The sequence below is a fragment of the Moschus berezovskii genome, chromosome 6 (genome assembly GCF_049115385.1).
Source record: "Moschus berezovskii isolate FMDL1 chromosome 6, NW_MosBer_1.0, whole genome shotgun sequence".
Taxonomy (NCBI): Eukaryota; Metazoa; Chordata; class Mammalia; order Artiodactyla; family Moschidae; genus Moschus; species Moschus berezovskii.
In genome coordinates this window covers 74,825,131-74,840,821 of record NC_142465.1, presented here as the reverse complement: position 1 = coordinate 74,840,821, position 15,691 = coordinate 74,825,131, and the positions used below count along the sequence as shown (strand labels likewise).

At 43.8% G+C, this 15,691-nt stretch overlaps 1 protein-coding gene across 1 annotated transcript in view; it reads right to left on the bottom strand.

Moving 5' to 3' along the window:
• Positions 1-15,691, bottom strand: part of RFX4 (regulatory factor X4) — a 165,081-nt gene that overhangs the window by 15,383 nt on the left and 134,007 nt on the right. The window contains exon 15 of the mRNA XM_088837166.1: positions 15,309-15,470. Coding sequence (XP_088693292.1) covers positions 15,309-15,470 — 162 coding nt within the window. The remainder of the gene's footprint in view (positions 1-15,308; positions 15,471-15,691) is intronic.

The window sequence follows — 15,691 nt, the reverse complement described above, 5'->3', positions numbered from 1 at the left end:
AGTCAGAAAGAAAAACACCAATACAGTATATAAACACATATATATAGAATTTAGAAAGATGGTAATGATGACCCTATATGCGAGACAGCAAAAGAGACACAGATATAAAGAACAGACTTTTGGACTCTGTGGGAGAAGGTAAGGGTGGGGTGATTTGACTGAAACATGTATTTTACCATATGTAAAATAGATCACCAGTCCAAATTCGATACATGAAACAGGGCACTCAAAGCCAGTGTACTGGGACAACCCTGAGGGATGGGATGGGGAGGGAGCGGGGGAGGAAGGTTCAGGATGGGGGACACATGTCCACCCATGGCTGATTCATGTCACTGTATGGCAAAAACCACGACAATTAGCCTTCAATTAAATAATTTTTGTTAAAAAAGAAGAAAAAAGAAAGGGAAGACAAGAAGAAAAAAAGATCGAAGAATGGAGAGAGGACAAAGAGAGCTCAGGCGATGTAGCTCTAATGGGCTCTTCAAATAACTTCTCAACACTCAACAGGTGTTAAGGATCCAACAAATTGCTTTAAACAAACGTAAGGAGATTATTGGGCTCCACCTGCCCAGGTCTTTTTGAAGATTATTAGACAGTGACCTTAATGCTGACCTAGTCCATACATACTATTAATTCCATTAATTTGCTTTTTAATTGGATACCTTGAAAGTGCTAGGGATTGGGGAAAGAACCTGACAAAATTTAAAACCTTCAAGAGGCTTAAGAACTTTATGAGATGGTGAGAATAAAAAAGGGTAATTTAAGAAATCACTAATAGTGATAATAAAATCATCAACTTAATTTCTGATAAGTGTTAGAATGTTGATACAATAGAAATGATTAAACTGATTTTGAAAGGTACTGGGAATAGGATTAGACGCCTCCTTTTAGGCACATGGAAGACTAAAGAACTTGTTAAACAGAGGTCATTTTTAAGGCAAAGTAAATCACTGCAGATGGGGATTGCAGTCATGAAATTAAAAGATGCTTACTCCTTGGAAGGAAAGTTATGACCAACCTAGACAGCATATTAAAAAGCAGAGACATTACTTTGTCAACAAAGGTCTGTCTTGTCAAGGCTATGGTTTTTCCAGTGGTTATGTATGGATGTGAGAGTTGCACTAAGAAGAATTTATGCTTTTGAACTGTGGTGTTGGAGAAGACTCTTGAGAGTCCCTTGGACTGCATGGAGATCCAACCAGTCCATCCTAAGGGAAATCGGTCCTGGGTATTCATTGGAAGGACTGATGTTAAAGCTGAAATTCCAGTATTTTGGCCACCTGATGCGAAGAGCTGACTCATTAGAAAAGACCCTGATGCTGGGAAAGATTGAAGGCAGGAGGAGAAGGGGACGACAGAGGATGAGATGGTTGGGTGGCATCACCAACTCAATGGACATGAGTTTGGGTAAACTCCGGGAGTTGGTGATGGACAGGGAGGCCTGGTGTGCTGCGGTTCATGGGGTCGCAAAGAGTCAGATATGAGTGAGCAACTGAACCGAACTGAACTGAAAAGAGAAAACTTTGGTCCTGTAATCTTGTGCTTTCTGCTGCAGACCATTTTTATCTTGAAATTCTTCTGGGAAGATAAAGGAAAGGTTTTCATTTAAAAGTGGAATTCTACCATAATGTCTCTTTGCTCCGGGTCCTAGTTCTGCTACTCACTGGTTGTCAGATCTTGAGCTAGCCTCTTAAATTTTATATGCCTTTATTTCATCATCTGTAAATTAGGAATAGATACACCTATCTTGTATGACTGTTATGAGGATTAACTGAGATAATATACGTCAAAGAGCCTGGCACGTGGTAGGCTTTTAATGTTATTCAAGCACTCTTATGAACTCAGGTGTTCTTCTATCAGACATTTTTTTTTTTTTTTTTTTTGGCCGCTTCATGCCATCTGTGGGATCTTAATTCTCTGATCTGGCTCCCCTGCATTGGGAGCATGGTGTCTTAACTACTGGACCACAGGGGAAGTCTCATAGCAGACTTTATTAAAGTAAACATTTCTTTATTTCCCCTTTCAGATTCCAAAGAAGGCAAGTTTCTTGGGTCAGATTCTGTCATTAGGGATGAAATGTTTGAATAGTAACAGTGACTTAACTAACAGTGAGTAAACTTCTAAACTTATGTCTTTCTGCAAAATCACAAAATCCTTATCCACCAGTACAGCTAAAATTACCCCTTCCTTGTTTAGACATCCATACCATATTTCCCCCCGCAAAAATAATGACTTTAGCAGGCTGTGTGCTAGCTGTCATTTATAATAAATGCAAGAAGACTGGAAGGAAAAAAATAAAAACAAAATGCCCATGTCTCAGATGACTGGATTATGGGTAACTGCTCTCCTCTATATTTTAAACTTCATGTAAAATTATATAACTTATAATTTTAAGTACCCTTTTTATTAAAAACAGGTTATTGCTGAGAATGGTTTTAATGTTTTATCTTCTTTTGGTTTATCTGTATTTTTCTATAAAGAATGTATATTGCCTCTGTGAAAAGAAAAACATTATTAAAATATATTAAGCAGATTTCACAATTAGAAACGGAATTGGAGGGGGGGTGAGAAGTTTCGGCAAACAATGAACCAGCCACAGCAAGCAAGTAATTAACCCTTCAAGCCCCTGGGCCCTCAGGAGAGCACAGTGAGGTCAGTGGGTATTTAAAAGGGGCAACCAAGGAAGCCAAAGGATTTTCTCCCCCCACCCACCCTCAAGCAGTAGAAAGACGCAGTGAGAATAGCCATCACCTGAGAGAATGCAGAAGTTACTTTTGTGTGAGTTTCTGGAGCACGGCAACTGCTCCTTATTCATCTCTGTATCCCCAACAGAGAGTCTGCCAAATAGTAGGTGTTCAGTAAATTTTTGTTCCATTGAATTTGTTATTGAAGGAGTAAATGCTGCTAGAAGTAGACGTTATCAAACAAAAAGCTAGTGGAACTCTTGGAAAAATGGTCTCCTGTGGTCTGGGAAACAAAACCCCTAAATGGCCATGTGCCAGAAAGCTAACAGATCCACTCAGGCAGGCTTAAGCAGATTAACACCTACTGGCTTGGGTGAGAAACCTCTCTGCCTAGGGAGCAGAAAAGAACACCCCTTGCATTCCCTTTCCTACTGGTGGGACCTCCAGTGAGAATTGCTGCTGCTTCTTCTTTAAGGAAACTAATAAAAGAAAATCTGTGCAGTTAACAGTTTGTGCCTTATTTCTAAGACAGCTCTAATGCTTTTTATTTGTTGGTAAAACAATAATGAACCTTCCCTGTTTGTCTAATTTCCGTATCTTTCTCTTCTTCTCCCCTCCCCAGTCCACCACCTCTAATTAAAAGTCTGAGAATAGTGGTGAATGTACTTGATCTTTGAGAATCCTCTAAATATCCCATAGGATTTGAGAATGCTGTAATGATAGTTGTTTTCCATGTGATAATATTGTAACTACTGGAGAGGAATACTTTCCTTCCTTCCCATCCTCAATAAAACATTCTTCTTCCCTGAGTTTTTTATATGTGGTTTGTTTTTTTTTTTCTTGAAAGGGGTTGCTTTAAAAAAGAGGGTGCCTCGGGACAGGGAGAATGGTTAGAATATAATAGGAAATCAATAATGAATTTGTTAAATGAATGAATGAATGATCATCCAACATAGACCAGGCCTCACGTTAGTTTCTTTTTATATATTGACTCACTGAATCATCACAACAACCTTTTGAAGTAAGGAGTATTACCGCCTTTTTCAGGTGATAAGGCCCAAAACTTGGTCAGGTGAGTGGCAGAGGGGGATCTGAATCCAACAGTAACAATTGCTTCTCACACTTGCATGTGCATTGGATTACTGGAGATCTTGTTAAAATGCAAATCTGATTTGGTTGGGAGACTGGGAGTTGAGCCATTGATTCTGCATGTATGTTCAGTTCAGTTCAGTCACTCAGTCGTGTCCGACTCTTTGCGACCCCATGAATCACAGCACACCAGGCCTCCCTGTCCATCACCATCTCCCAGAGTTCACTCAAACTCATGTCCACAGAGTTGGCGATGCCATCCAGCCATCTCATTCTCTGTCGTCCTCTTCTCCTCCCGCCCCCAATCCTTCCCAGCATTAGAGTCTTTTCCAGTGAGTCACCTCGTCGCATGAGGTGGCCAAAGTATTGCAGTTTCAGCTTTAGCATAAGTCCTTCCAATGAACACCCAGGATTGATCTCCTTTAGAATGGACTGGTTGGATCTCCTTGCAGTCCAAGGGACTCTCAAGAATCTTCTCTAGCACCACAGTTCAAAAGCATCAATTCTTCAGTGATCAGCTTTCTTCACAGTCCAACTCTCACATCCATACATGACCACAGGAAAAACCATAGCCTTGACTAGACGGACCTTGGTTGGCAGAGTAATGTCTCTGCTTTTTAATATACTATCTAGGTTGGTCATAACTTTCCTTCCAAGGAGTAAGCGTCTTTTAATTTCATGGCTGCAGTCAAGTCTGACACTGTTTCCACTGTTTCTCCATCTATTTGCCATGAAGTGATGGGACCAGATGCCATGATCTTTGTTTTCTGAATGTTGAGCTTCAAGCCAACCTTTTCACTCTCAACAAGCTTCTAAATGATGACAAGCTTCTAAGTGATCCCTTGGACTGCAAGGAGATCAAACCAGTCAATCCTAAAGGAAATCAGTCCTGAATATTCATTGAAAGGACTGATGTTGAAGCTGAAACTCCAATATTTTGGCCACCTGATGCAAAGAACTGACTCACTGGAAAAGACTCTGATGCTGGAAAAGATTGAAGGCAGGAGAAGCGGGGATGACAGAGGATGAGATGGTTGAATGGTATCGCCAACTCGATGGACATGAGTTTGAGCAGCCCCGGGAGTTGGTGATGGACAGGGAAGCCTGATTTGCTGCAGTCCATGGGGTTGCAAAGAGTTGGACATGACTGAGTGACTGAAATGAAATGATGACAATGCTCTTGGTCCACGGAGCACACTTTGAGCAGCAAGCCTCTAGGAAACACTGCCTCCTATCATGCGCTTTACATGTTTGGGGCCATTACAGATCACAAGTTGTGACTCCAGTACAGACTTGTGAACATTTAAACTGCTTCCTAGTCTATCTGGCCATACCCTCCCTTCAGGTCTTAGACTAAATCACATGAACCTTTTCCTCACAAGGATTCTATGAACCACCACAGATGTTGCTCAGGTTTTGGGCCAACCTAAGTCATTCAATTGCACTCATCTCACACGCTAGTAAAGTCATGCTCAAAATTCTCCAAGCTAGGCTTCAGCAATATGTGAATCGTGAACTTCCAGATGTTCAAGCAGGTTTTAGAAAAGGCAGAGGCACCAGAGATCAAATTGCCAACATCCGCTGGATTATGGAGAAAGCAAGAGAGTTCCAGAAAAACATCTATTTCTGCTTCATTGACTATGCCAAGGCCTTTGACTGTGTGGATCACAATAAACTGTGGAAAATTCTGAAAGAGATGGGAATACCAGACCACCTGACCTGTCTCTTGAGAAACCTGTATGCAGGTCAGGAAGCAACAGTTAGAACTGGCCATGGAACAACAGACTGGTTGCAAATAGGAAAAGGAGTACGTCAAGGTTGTATATTGTCACCCTGCTTATTTAACTCATATGCAGAGTACATCATGAGGAACGCTGGGCTGGAAGAAGCACAAGCTGGAATCAAGATTGCCAGGAGAAATATCAATAACCTCAGATATGCAGATGACACCACCCTTATGGCAGAAAGTGAAGAGGAACTCAAAGGCCTCTTGATGAAAGTGAAAGAGGAGAGTGAAAAGGTTGGCTTGAAGCTCAACATTCAGAAAACGAAGATCATGGCATCTGGTCCCATCACTTCTTGGGAAATAGATGGGGAAACAGTGTCAGACTTTATTTTTTTGGGCTCCAAAATCACTGTGGATGCTGATTGCAGCCATGAAATTAAAAGACGCTTGCTCCTTGGAAGGAAAGTTATGACCAGCCTAGATAGAATATTAAAGAGCAGAGACATTACTTTGCCAACCAAGGTCCGTCTAGTCAAGGCTATGGTTTTTCCCGTGGTCATGTATGGATGTGAGAGTTGGACTGTGAAGAAAGCTGATCGCCGAAGAATTGATGCTTTTGAACTGTGGTGCTGGAGAAGACTCTTGAGAGTCCCTTGGACTGCAAGGAGATCCAACCAGTCCATTCTAAAGGAGATCAATCCTGGGTGTTCATTGGAAGGACTGATGCTAAAGCTGAAACTGCAATACTTTGGCCACCTCATGCGACGAGTTGACTCACTGGAAAAGACTCTGATGCTGGGAGGGATTGGGGGTAGGAGGAGATGGGGACGACCGAGAATGAGATGGCTGGATGGCATCACCGACTCGATGGACATGAGTTTGAGTGAACTCCGGGAGTTGGTGATGGACAGGGAGACCTGGCGTGCTGTGGTTCATGGGGTCGCTAAGAGTCGGACACGACTGAGCGACTGAACTGAACTGAAGCCTTTCTTAGTACCCTCCTGAGAAATAAGCTACTAGTAGTACATCTAGATTCTAAAGCTGCCTGCCCTATACAGTAGCCAGTATGAATTTAAATTCCCTAAAATTAAATACAATTAAAAATTCAGTTCCTCCATTGCCCTAACTGCATTCAGTTACTCAGTGGCCCCAAGTGACTGGTGTCTACTGTTTTGGACAGCTCAGGTTTAGAAAAAAAAAAAAAGTTCCCATCATCACAGAAAGTTCTGTTTGGACAGGATTGCTTGAGAGTATTTGTTACTAAACAAACATTTCCCATAACATTCAAAACTGAGAAGAGAAAGATTTTACATCTAGCTCCACCCCCACTGGCTATCATCTATCCTAAAGGTAATTGTGCTTAAGGAGAATATTTTCTAAGTTGAAAAGCTCATCTGTTTGGATTACACGTTACCAATAGTTCCATGGCCAGAATGAGACTGACAAAACTGATCAGGGGCAGCAAATGCATCAGCGCCCAGGGAGATAAGTTGGTTCATGACCTGGCGCCTCCGCATCTCGGCAGCTTCCTCTCCTGTAACCTCCCCCTCGTTTGTACCCATCAGTCAGTCCTCACTATGCCAGTCTCTTTTCTGCCTCAGACCCGTACACGTGCTGTTCTCCACTACCTAAAATGATCTTTTCTTCTCCCCAGTCTTTATGTGGCTAGCCCCTTGCGACACTTCACAAGACAAATGTCACGTCTTCAGAGAGGCCTCCTCTGACCACCCTACTAAGATGCCGCCCCCATAGCACTTATGACCATTTGAAGTTATATTGTTACCTGATGCTTAACTTCCATATTGACTCTCTTACCCACTAGAATATAAGTATCATGAGGACAGAAACTCCACCTGTTTGTTTTTTTTTTTTCTTCACTTTTGTACCCTAGGACATGGCACAGATTAGACATGGAATTACTTGTGGCTGAATGAATGACCAAATGAATGAACGAACAAATCTAAAGATCCCAACATGAAGCCAAGACCTTGGTGCTGTGAAGTCAGGGGCAGATTAAACAATCTATTCTCGATGCCAGCTTCTATTTCCTAATCCTGTTCCTTTAGAGAAAAGGAAGCAACAGGGATGGAAGAGGAATTCACTGGCAGGGACCATTCTGAGTTCTGTGAGTGAGTCATGCGGCTCTGTGGCAGGGCTGCAGTGACCACCAGCTCCCACTCACTTCGGCTTCCCTCAGAATAACTGAGCTTTTGTTATTTGGAAAGACTAGGAGCCAGTTATCTTTGTTGCACCCTCAACGGATGCAGAGAAAACGCAGCTGGGCAGGCCAGATGTTCTACAGTTAGGGCTATTTATAAGGAATTTGCCTCTATTTCTTTAGGCATCCTAGCATCTCAGTGATTTAATTTGCTGGTTTTGTGTTGTAGGGAACCCATGATGGGAAGTTGAAAACATGAGTTTAATAGTTAACTTTTATTGTCATTGCTGAAAGAGGGCATACTTAAAATGACATCATAAACGAGCTCTTAGAATCCTTCGGTGGCCTGACCTGGAGAGAGTGGGATCTTAACATTTTGCTTTTAAAGACATTCAAGAATTGCAGCCCAGTGTCATGTTAAGTGGGCTGCTCAGTTTGGAACCACTTGCCATGCTCCTCAGGAGGAGAAGCACCAGTTTTCCTTAAAGTAAGCTAAGGTTTCTGAACCTTGCTGGGTCATGAGGGAGCTGGCACGCCACCAATATTAGGGGAAAAAAAAGGATAAATGGGCTTGATTTTGCCTTGTGGAAATCTGTTAAAATGGAACCCTTTATGCAGTCTCTCAAGACATTGCCATAGACTCTGACATAGCCAGTCAAAACTGGCTGTGCATCAGGTGCAATTCGAGGTGCCCGATATGCCTTTCCTTTTCCCTCTGACTTTTAAAGACAGTGAATAAATACCATCTTAAAACATATTTAGGGCTTCTCTGGTGGTCTAGTGGTTGAGAATCCACCTGCAAGTGCGGGGGACACAGGTTTAATCTCTGGTCCAGGAGGTCCATTAAAGGACCATCTCTGGTCCACATGCCATGGAGCACCTAAGTCTGTGTGCCATGACTACTGAGCCTGTGCTCTATGGAGTCCACTAGCCGCAACAAGAGAAGCCACCACAATGAGAAGCCTGTGCACTGCAAGGAGAAGCAGTCCCTGCTTGCCGCAACTAGAGAAAGCCGGGGTACAGCAATGAAAACCCAGTACAGCCAGAAATACATATATAAATAAATCTTTTTAAAAAACATTGGAAATCCGTATAGGGATGGACAGAGCACTACATCCAGATATAGATGGGATGTGGTTTTCCTGGTGAGTCATAGCTCATTCTCACACTACTCTGTATTCCTTGTATCAAAGGACCCCCAAAGGTTATGTGCAATGAATTAATGTTCTCTTTGTGCTCACCAAGCAGACATAATACTGTTCTCTTTTTCACAGTTGAAAAAATGAGGAAGTGTCCATCAACAGTGAGATGCTGGTTTGTGGAAGACCTGCAAACACCTGATTGGCTCTAACACTCAAGTAGCTGAACTTGATAATGTGTACATCATCTGAGCAATGATATTCAAAGTGCTGGAAGCCCAACAGAGTCACTGCATCACACAAAATTTCATTTAAGATGTTAATAAGCTGTTTCAGCCAAGAGTTGTTTTGTTTAATTTTTTCTACTTCTTTACTTCTTGCTTCCTGGTTTGGGTCCTTTTAAAAACAAAATGGTTTTGCTTTTTTTTTTTAAAATTGTTAACCACTTTTTGAAAAGTAATAGTATATAAATCAAGCAATAATTTAATGATAGAAATAAAAATTAACTGAGCATGACAACCATATGCTGAGTTAAAAAAACATGATAAATGCATTTTAAAAGATTTCTAATAATTGCTTTCCAGTGTACAATATTGTTCAAAAAATACACAAATCCCCAAATTTAAGCCTACTGTAATAGATTTCCTATTATTCAGGTGTATACCATGGATAACTCGTGCTTTATATTATAGTATCTATAAAACCATACATGTTGTTAGGAAATTATGCTGTGGTTCTTCCAAGACCATGAGCCACAATACATGCCAAGGTCCAGTCCAATTTAGCAATGGAGTATTTCAAAAGTGGTACTTGAGAAACATATTACAGATAGTTTTATACAGGATGACATTTTTAATGCCCCCTGGAGATATCTGAGAACAAAGCTGGAATGTGCGAAAATCTTCAAAGGTTACAGTCAACCGAGGAGAACCTGTTTCACATTTGTATTTCTAAGAAGCTACTTTTACGACGCCTGAACACATTGAACAGAAATCTCTCAACACATTTATGATATTCCTGTGCCTTTGACTATCACACCTGCCATACCTCAAGGCCTCCACATTAGTACAAAGAAAGCCAGCAGCAGACTTGCGAGCTGGCTGAGAAAGATGATGAGATCCTAGAAGTCTCTCCTTCACACTCCTCCTTCCCCTTACTGCCTTGGAGTCTTCTTGTTTGATCTGTTGCTAGGTTGGCCAAAAGATTCCACTCACATTGTTTCTGCTTCATAATGCACAGATGTTCCAGTTGCATAATTTCCCTGTTGATTTTAGAAGTATGGATCTTATCACCGGCTGGCTGACGTGCTTGTCTGCCAGGCGGTGGGGGGTGGGGTGGGGAGGGGTGTGTGCACAGGCAGGATTATCCAGGTAAGTGGCTTCTAGGTGCTCTCACTGCCCTTCCTTCCTGAGTGAGGAAGGAGACCCCCCGATTCCAGCCTCCAAAGAACCCCTGAGCAGCAGCAGAGCTTGAACAATGCCCAAGTTCTCATCCCTTTTTATTTTCAGCGGATAAAGTTTTTCTTTTCTGCACAACTTTTCTTCCTGAGCCTTCTAAGCAGGAACTGCAACAACCCACTGTGGAGGGGGAAATGGGAGGGAGGTAGAAGGGAGTCAAATTCTTCGTCCTCAAAGTAGAAAATGAAATGCGATTTGAGGTGCATCTACGTAAATAAGGGCTTCCCCTGTGGCTCAGCAGTAAAGAATCCGCCTGCAGTGAAGGAGGCACAAGAGACACCAGAGACGCAGGTTCAGACCCTGGGTGGGGAAGATCCCCTGGAGAAGGGAATGGCAACCCACTCCAGTATTCTTGCCTGGGAAATCCTGTGGACAGAGGAACCTGGTGGGCTATAGTCCCTAGGGTCACAAAGAGTTGGACATGACTGAGCACACACATATGTAAATAAACGTGGCGATGCTCACATCTAAATTTCCACTGAAGAGGAGGACTCTCTCCAGCTGTGGACCCAAAGTGAAACCACTGCTCCATCTAATGCCAGTTATGGACAACCCTGCTTTCCATCACTGCTCTGAAGAACCCAGTCTCCTGAACTGTCCCTAATGAAGGGCCGCTGGGATGGTTAGTACGTTTTCTGTTCCTGGCAACGTGGAAAAGAAGGCAGGCACCTTACAGGCTTTAAGCATCTGCTCATTTCCTCTCTGAGTAGCTCTGGCTCTGGAAACATTTGGGAAAGAATTAAACAAAAATCTCCTGGGATACATATTAATACTTGAATTTCCCTGAAAATGACATGCTGTCTCTTGCCTCCAAGCCTTTGCTTGGAATACCTTTTCTCTCATTATTTGGCTCCCCAGACCCTTCAAATAGACTGGAGGCCCCACTTTGTGCTCCCTAACTCTTTGACCTTTCTTCCAATTCAGCAGTCATTACGTTATATTATAACTACTGTCTTGATCTTCAGAACCCTGTGCTGTGCTATGCTTAGTTCCTCAGTCATATCCAACTTTTTGTGACCCCATGGACTGTAGCTCGCCAGGCTCCTCTGTCCATGAGGATTCTCCAGACAAGAATATTGGAGTGGGTTTCCATGCCCTCCTCTGGGGGATCCTCCCAACCCAGGGATCCCAGTGCAGGTCTCTCTCCAGCATTGCAGGTAGATTTTTTACTGTCTGAGCCACCAGGGAAGCCCAAGAATACTGGAACAGGTAGCCTATCCCTTCTACAGGGGATCTTCCCAAACCAGGAATTGAACTGGGGTCTCCTGCATTGCAGGCCAATTCTTTACTAGCTGAGCTACCAAGGAAGCCCCATTAGAACCCTGACATCTAACAATAAACTCCCAGGTGCAGGCACCACAGTTCACCTGTTTGTATCACCAACTTCTGAAGTATTTAGCTCACAGAAGCCACTTGAGAAATATCTATTGGATCAGTTCAGTTCAGTCGCTCAGTCATGTCTGACTCTTTGCGACCCCATGAACTGCAGCATGCCAGGCCTCCCTGTCCATCACCAACTCCCAGAGTTTACCCAAACTCATGTCCATTGAGTCGGTGATGCCATCCAACCATCTCATCTTCTATTGTCCTCTTCTCCTCCTGCCCTCAATCTTTTCCAGAATCAGGGTCTTTTCAAATGAGTCAGCTCTTCACATGAGGTGGCCAAAGTATTGGAGTTTCAGTTTCAACATCAGTCCTTCCAATGAACACCCAGGACTGATCTCCTTTAGGATGGACTGGCTGGATCTCCATGCAATCCAAGGGACTCTCAAGAGTCTTCTCCAACACCACAGTTCAGAAGCATCAATTCTTCGGCGCTCAGCTTTCTTTATAGTCCAACTCTCACATCCATACATGACCACTGGAAAAACCATAGCCTTGACTCGATGGACCTTTGTTGGCAAAGTAATATCTCTGCTTTTTAATATGCTGTCTAGGTTGGTCATGACTTTCTTTCCAAGGAGTAAGTGTCTTTTAATTTCATGGCTGCAATCACCATGATGCAGTGATTTTGGAACCCCCCAAAATAAAGTCTGCCTCAGTATCTATTGGATAAATGAATAGATAAATGGATAGACATGTGACTGAATGAACAGATAAAAGACAGGACCTAAACACGACAATCTCATCCTATTTGATCTTTACAAACATACAATTTCGTTCCCAGTGTATTTTAATTGGAACTGTGATGTAACTAAGCCCATGTTATGAGGGTCTGGAGCAAGATTCTAACCTGGAGGGAACCCAGATCCAGAGTCACTGTGTATGTCCATGAGGGATGGGGAAGGCCTGAACCTGGCGGCAGCAGTGGGCTGGGAGGAATGGTGGGTCACGGTCTGGGTTAGAACAACTGGCCTTGGGAGGTGTGGAGGAGAATGCCAGCTGTCTCCCCCAGATCTGTCCCGCTTCCCGCCTGGGGGCTCACTGTCCACATTCCCCACCTCTGTGTGTAGGTGCATGAGGCCATGAGACAAAGTCCTCACTGAGAGAACGGAAGTGGAAGTGGCGTGTGCTGCCTTCAGGCCAGGGCTTCTGTGAGTGGGTTTCTCCTCCTTCAGATCCACTTTCCATTTCTCTCAGCTGGTTGCAGACTTAACAAAGCCCAAAGCCAGTGGTCCTCAAACTAGGCAGCCTCACCATCACCTGGAGGCTTCTTGAGCAAATGGCTGGGCCCCACCCTAGAGTTTCTTTTTTTAAAAAAATTACTTATTTATTTGACTGATCCAGGTCTTAGTTGCAGCACTTGGGATCTTTGATCTTTGTTGTGGTGTTTGGGATCTAGTTCCCTGGCCAGAGATCGAATCTGGGCCCCTCGCATTGGAAGCATGGAGTCTTAGCTACTGGACCACCAGGAAAGTCACTGCCCAGACTTTCTGATTCAGTAGGTCTGTGATGGGCTCTGATAACAAGCATTTCCAAAAAGTTCCAGGGTGATGCTCATACCACTGGTCCATGGACCACACTTTGAGAAGCAATGCTCTGGGGTATGGTGGAGCCCCACATTGAAGGAACATGCATTTCCAAATGGTTGTATTAAAGATAGCCTCCTCTGACTGAGACACCCTGTGTGAAATAGATTCCCATCGTGTTAACTCCAGCCATGTTTGGGTCTGTTACAGTGGCTTAATCTACCCTAGCTAATCCAGGAGGAGTCGAGGGAGAGGAGAGCTGATTCCAAGATTTGGTACTTGGGCAAATGGCAAGAGCAGGTGTGGGGGAAAAAGATAATGAGGGACTTCCCTGGTGGTCCAGTGGTTAAGAATCCACCATGCATTGCAGGGGAGGCAGGTTTGACCCCTGGTCAGGGAACTAAGATCCCACACGCTGCAGAGCAACTAGGCCCACTCGCCACAACTAGACAGCTTAGGTGCCACAACTACTGAGCCCACAAATCACAACTGGAGAATCCGTCCACCTTAACCAAGATCCCGCATGCCACAGCTAAGGCCTGACACAGACAAGTACATATTTTAAAAATAAAAAAAGAAAGATAATGAATTATTATCACAGACTTACCAAGCTCTCCACTCCACAGTCTGATCTGTTCACCTGCCCCACCCTCACCCAGGCCCATTCGGCAGAAAGTTGTCTCTGCCTTTCATTCCCGTGTGCTCACTCTTCTCCTCTTCTCCTGTCAGCTGAGTCCTTCTTATCTTTTGAGGCTGCCTTTGAGTCTCACCCCTCTCCCAAAAACTTCCCTCCTCCCTGCCCGGGGTTCTGGTGGGATGGACAGGGTCTACTCTTCTCTCTGAACTCCTACAGCACGCTTGGCCACAGCCCTCATCTTATAGGCAATCCAAACAGTAACTGCTTCGGTCTAGATAGCACCGCACTGTTAACCAAGCACTTTGGCTTTTCTTCAGTTCAGTTCAGTTCAGTTCAGTTGCTCAGTCATGTCTGACTCTTTGAGACCCCATGAATCACCGCTTCGGTCTAGATACCACCTCACTGTTAACCAAGCACTTTGGCTTTTCTTACCTCATCTAATCCCCATATTTCTAACCACGTGAGAAAACCTGGACGTGCACACAAACACACACCCATACACAAATGCACTCTATTCTTTATTATGTATTACCTAACACTTACTGCATATTCCACATACAATACATCATTTCCACAAGTCTTGAGAGCTAGGACATTTGCTGAATGACCAAATGAATAAATTTGTTTATGGCAACTGCCGACTCTGGTGCCTGCCGGGGATCTGGAATTTTAACTCTTTTCCACCCTTTAGTTTTCTTCCTCCATAAAATGAGGTAATATTTACCTTGTAATCAAGTAAAACAGTGATGCTGAGGGTCCTTTGCTCATGGTAAAATAACACTTAGATATTAGCAACTAGCTATGATTATCCTTGTAACATTTCTTCCATTTTCAAATGTTGTCTTGGCGTGGAAGATCCTATGGGATGTGACTCAAATTTACCTTCCCAGGCTTGTAACACGCCTTCATGACCACCCATGTTTTAGCCAGTTTACCATTCCCTGAAAGGGTCCCACACTTCCGCCCCTGTGCGTTTGCATACACTGTCCTCTGCCCAGAGGCCCTTCTGCAATACCTTTGTCAGTTAAAATCAAGTGTCAGCTCCCCGCTCCCTTGTGAGGTCTCCACAGCTAGATGGACTCTCCCCTGCCTTGGGGACCCACAGCATTAGCTTGAACCTTGCTTACTGCCCCACCTACCTTAGTACTGCTTATCATATGGCTTCCTGTCTCCCATTTTGCAGAGATACATCTCAGTTTCTGGTTCATGGAGAACCCTTTCTCATTTTCCAGAATGTCTGTGTTCTGTGTTTTATATCATTTCAATCATATCAGTGACTTAGTTTCTCTTTTTTGGTGGGGGAATCTGGAGATTTTATCATGTACCTAATCTGCCAACTTGAAAACAGAAGCATCAGGAATATGAGCAGACGAATAAATGGATAAATCCAGGAGGATACTCAGATGTTGGCACTGTTCTGGGAGGGCGCTGGAGGGAGAATGTTTCTCTGTAGAGCTCTGGCTTTACACACCATGTCCCCACTCAGAGCCCTGGATGGACGTTCATTACCTGTAGTGCTGAGGCCAGTGTACTCAGGCGATGGGTTGCTGACAGGGGAGGAGGGGGGCGGCACTTCCACCGACGCGGCAGACTTTGCTGGAGAAAACGATGGCACAGGTGAAGGGGTTGGCGGGGCAGCCTCTGTCAGGATTATCTCTTCTTGGACTTCTGCTGTGGGAAGAAGAAGGGTGGATTCTTAGAGCCAAAGGTTAAGGCAAGTTATCCTTAGGGACTTTTAAAAAGGAAATGTTATTGTGGCATTTATCAAGTCATGTGCGTGCTGTGTGCTCAGTCGCTTCAGTCATGTCTGACTCTTTGCAACCCCATGAATTGTAGCCCGCCAGTCTCCTCCGTCCATGGGATTCTCCAGGCAAGAACACTGGAGTGGTTTG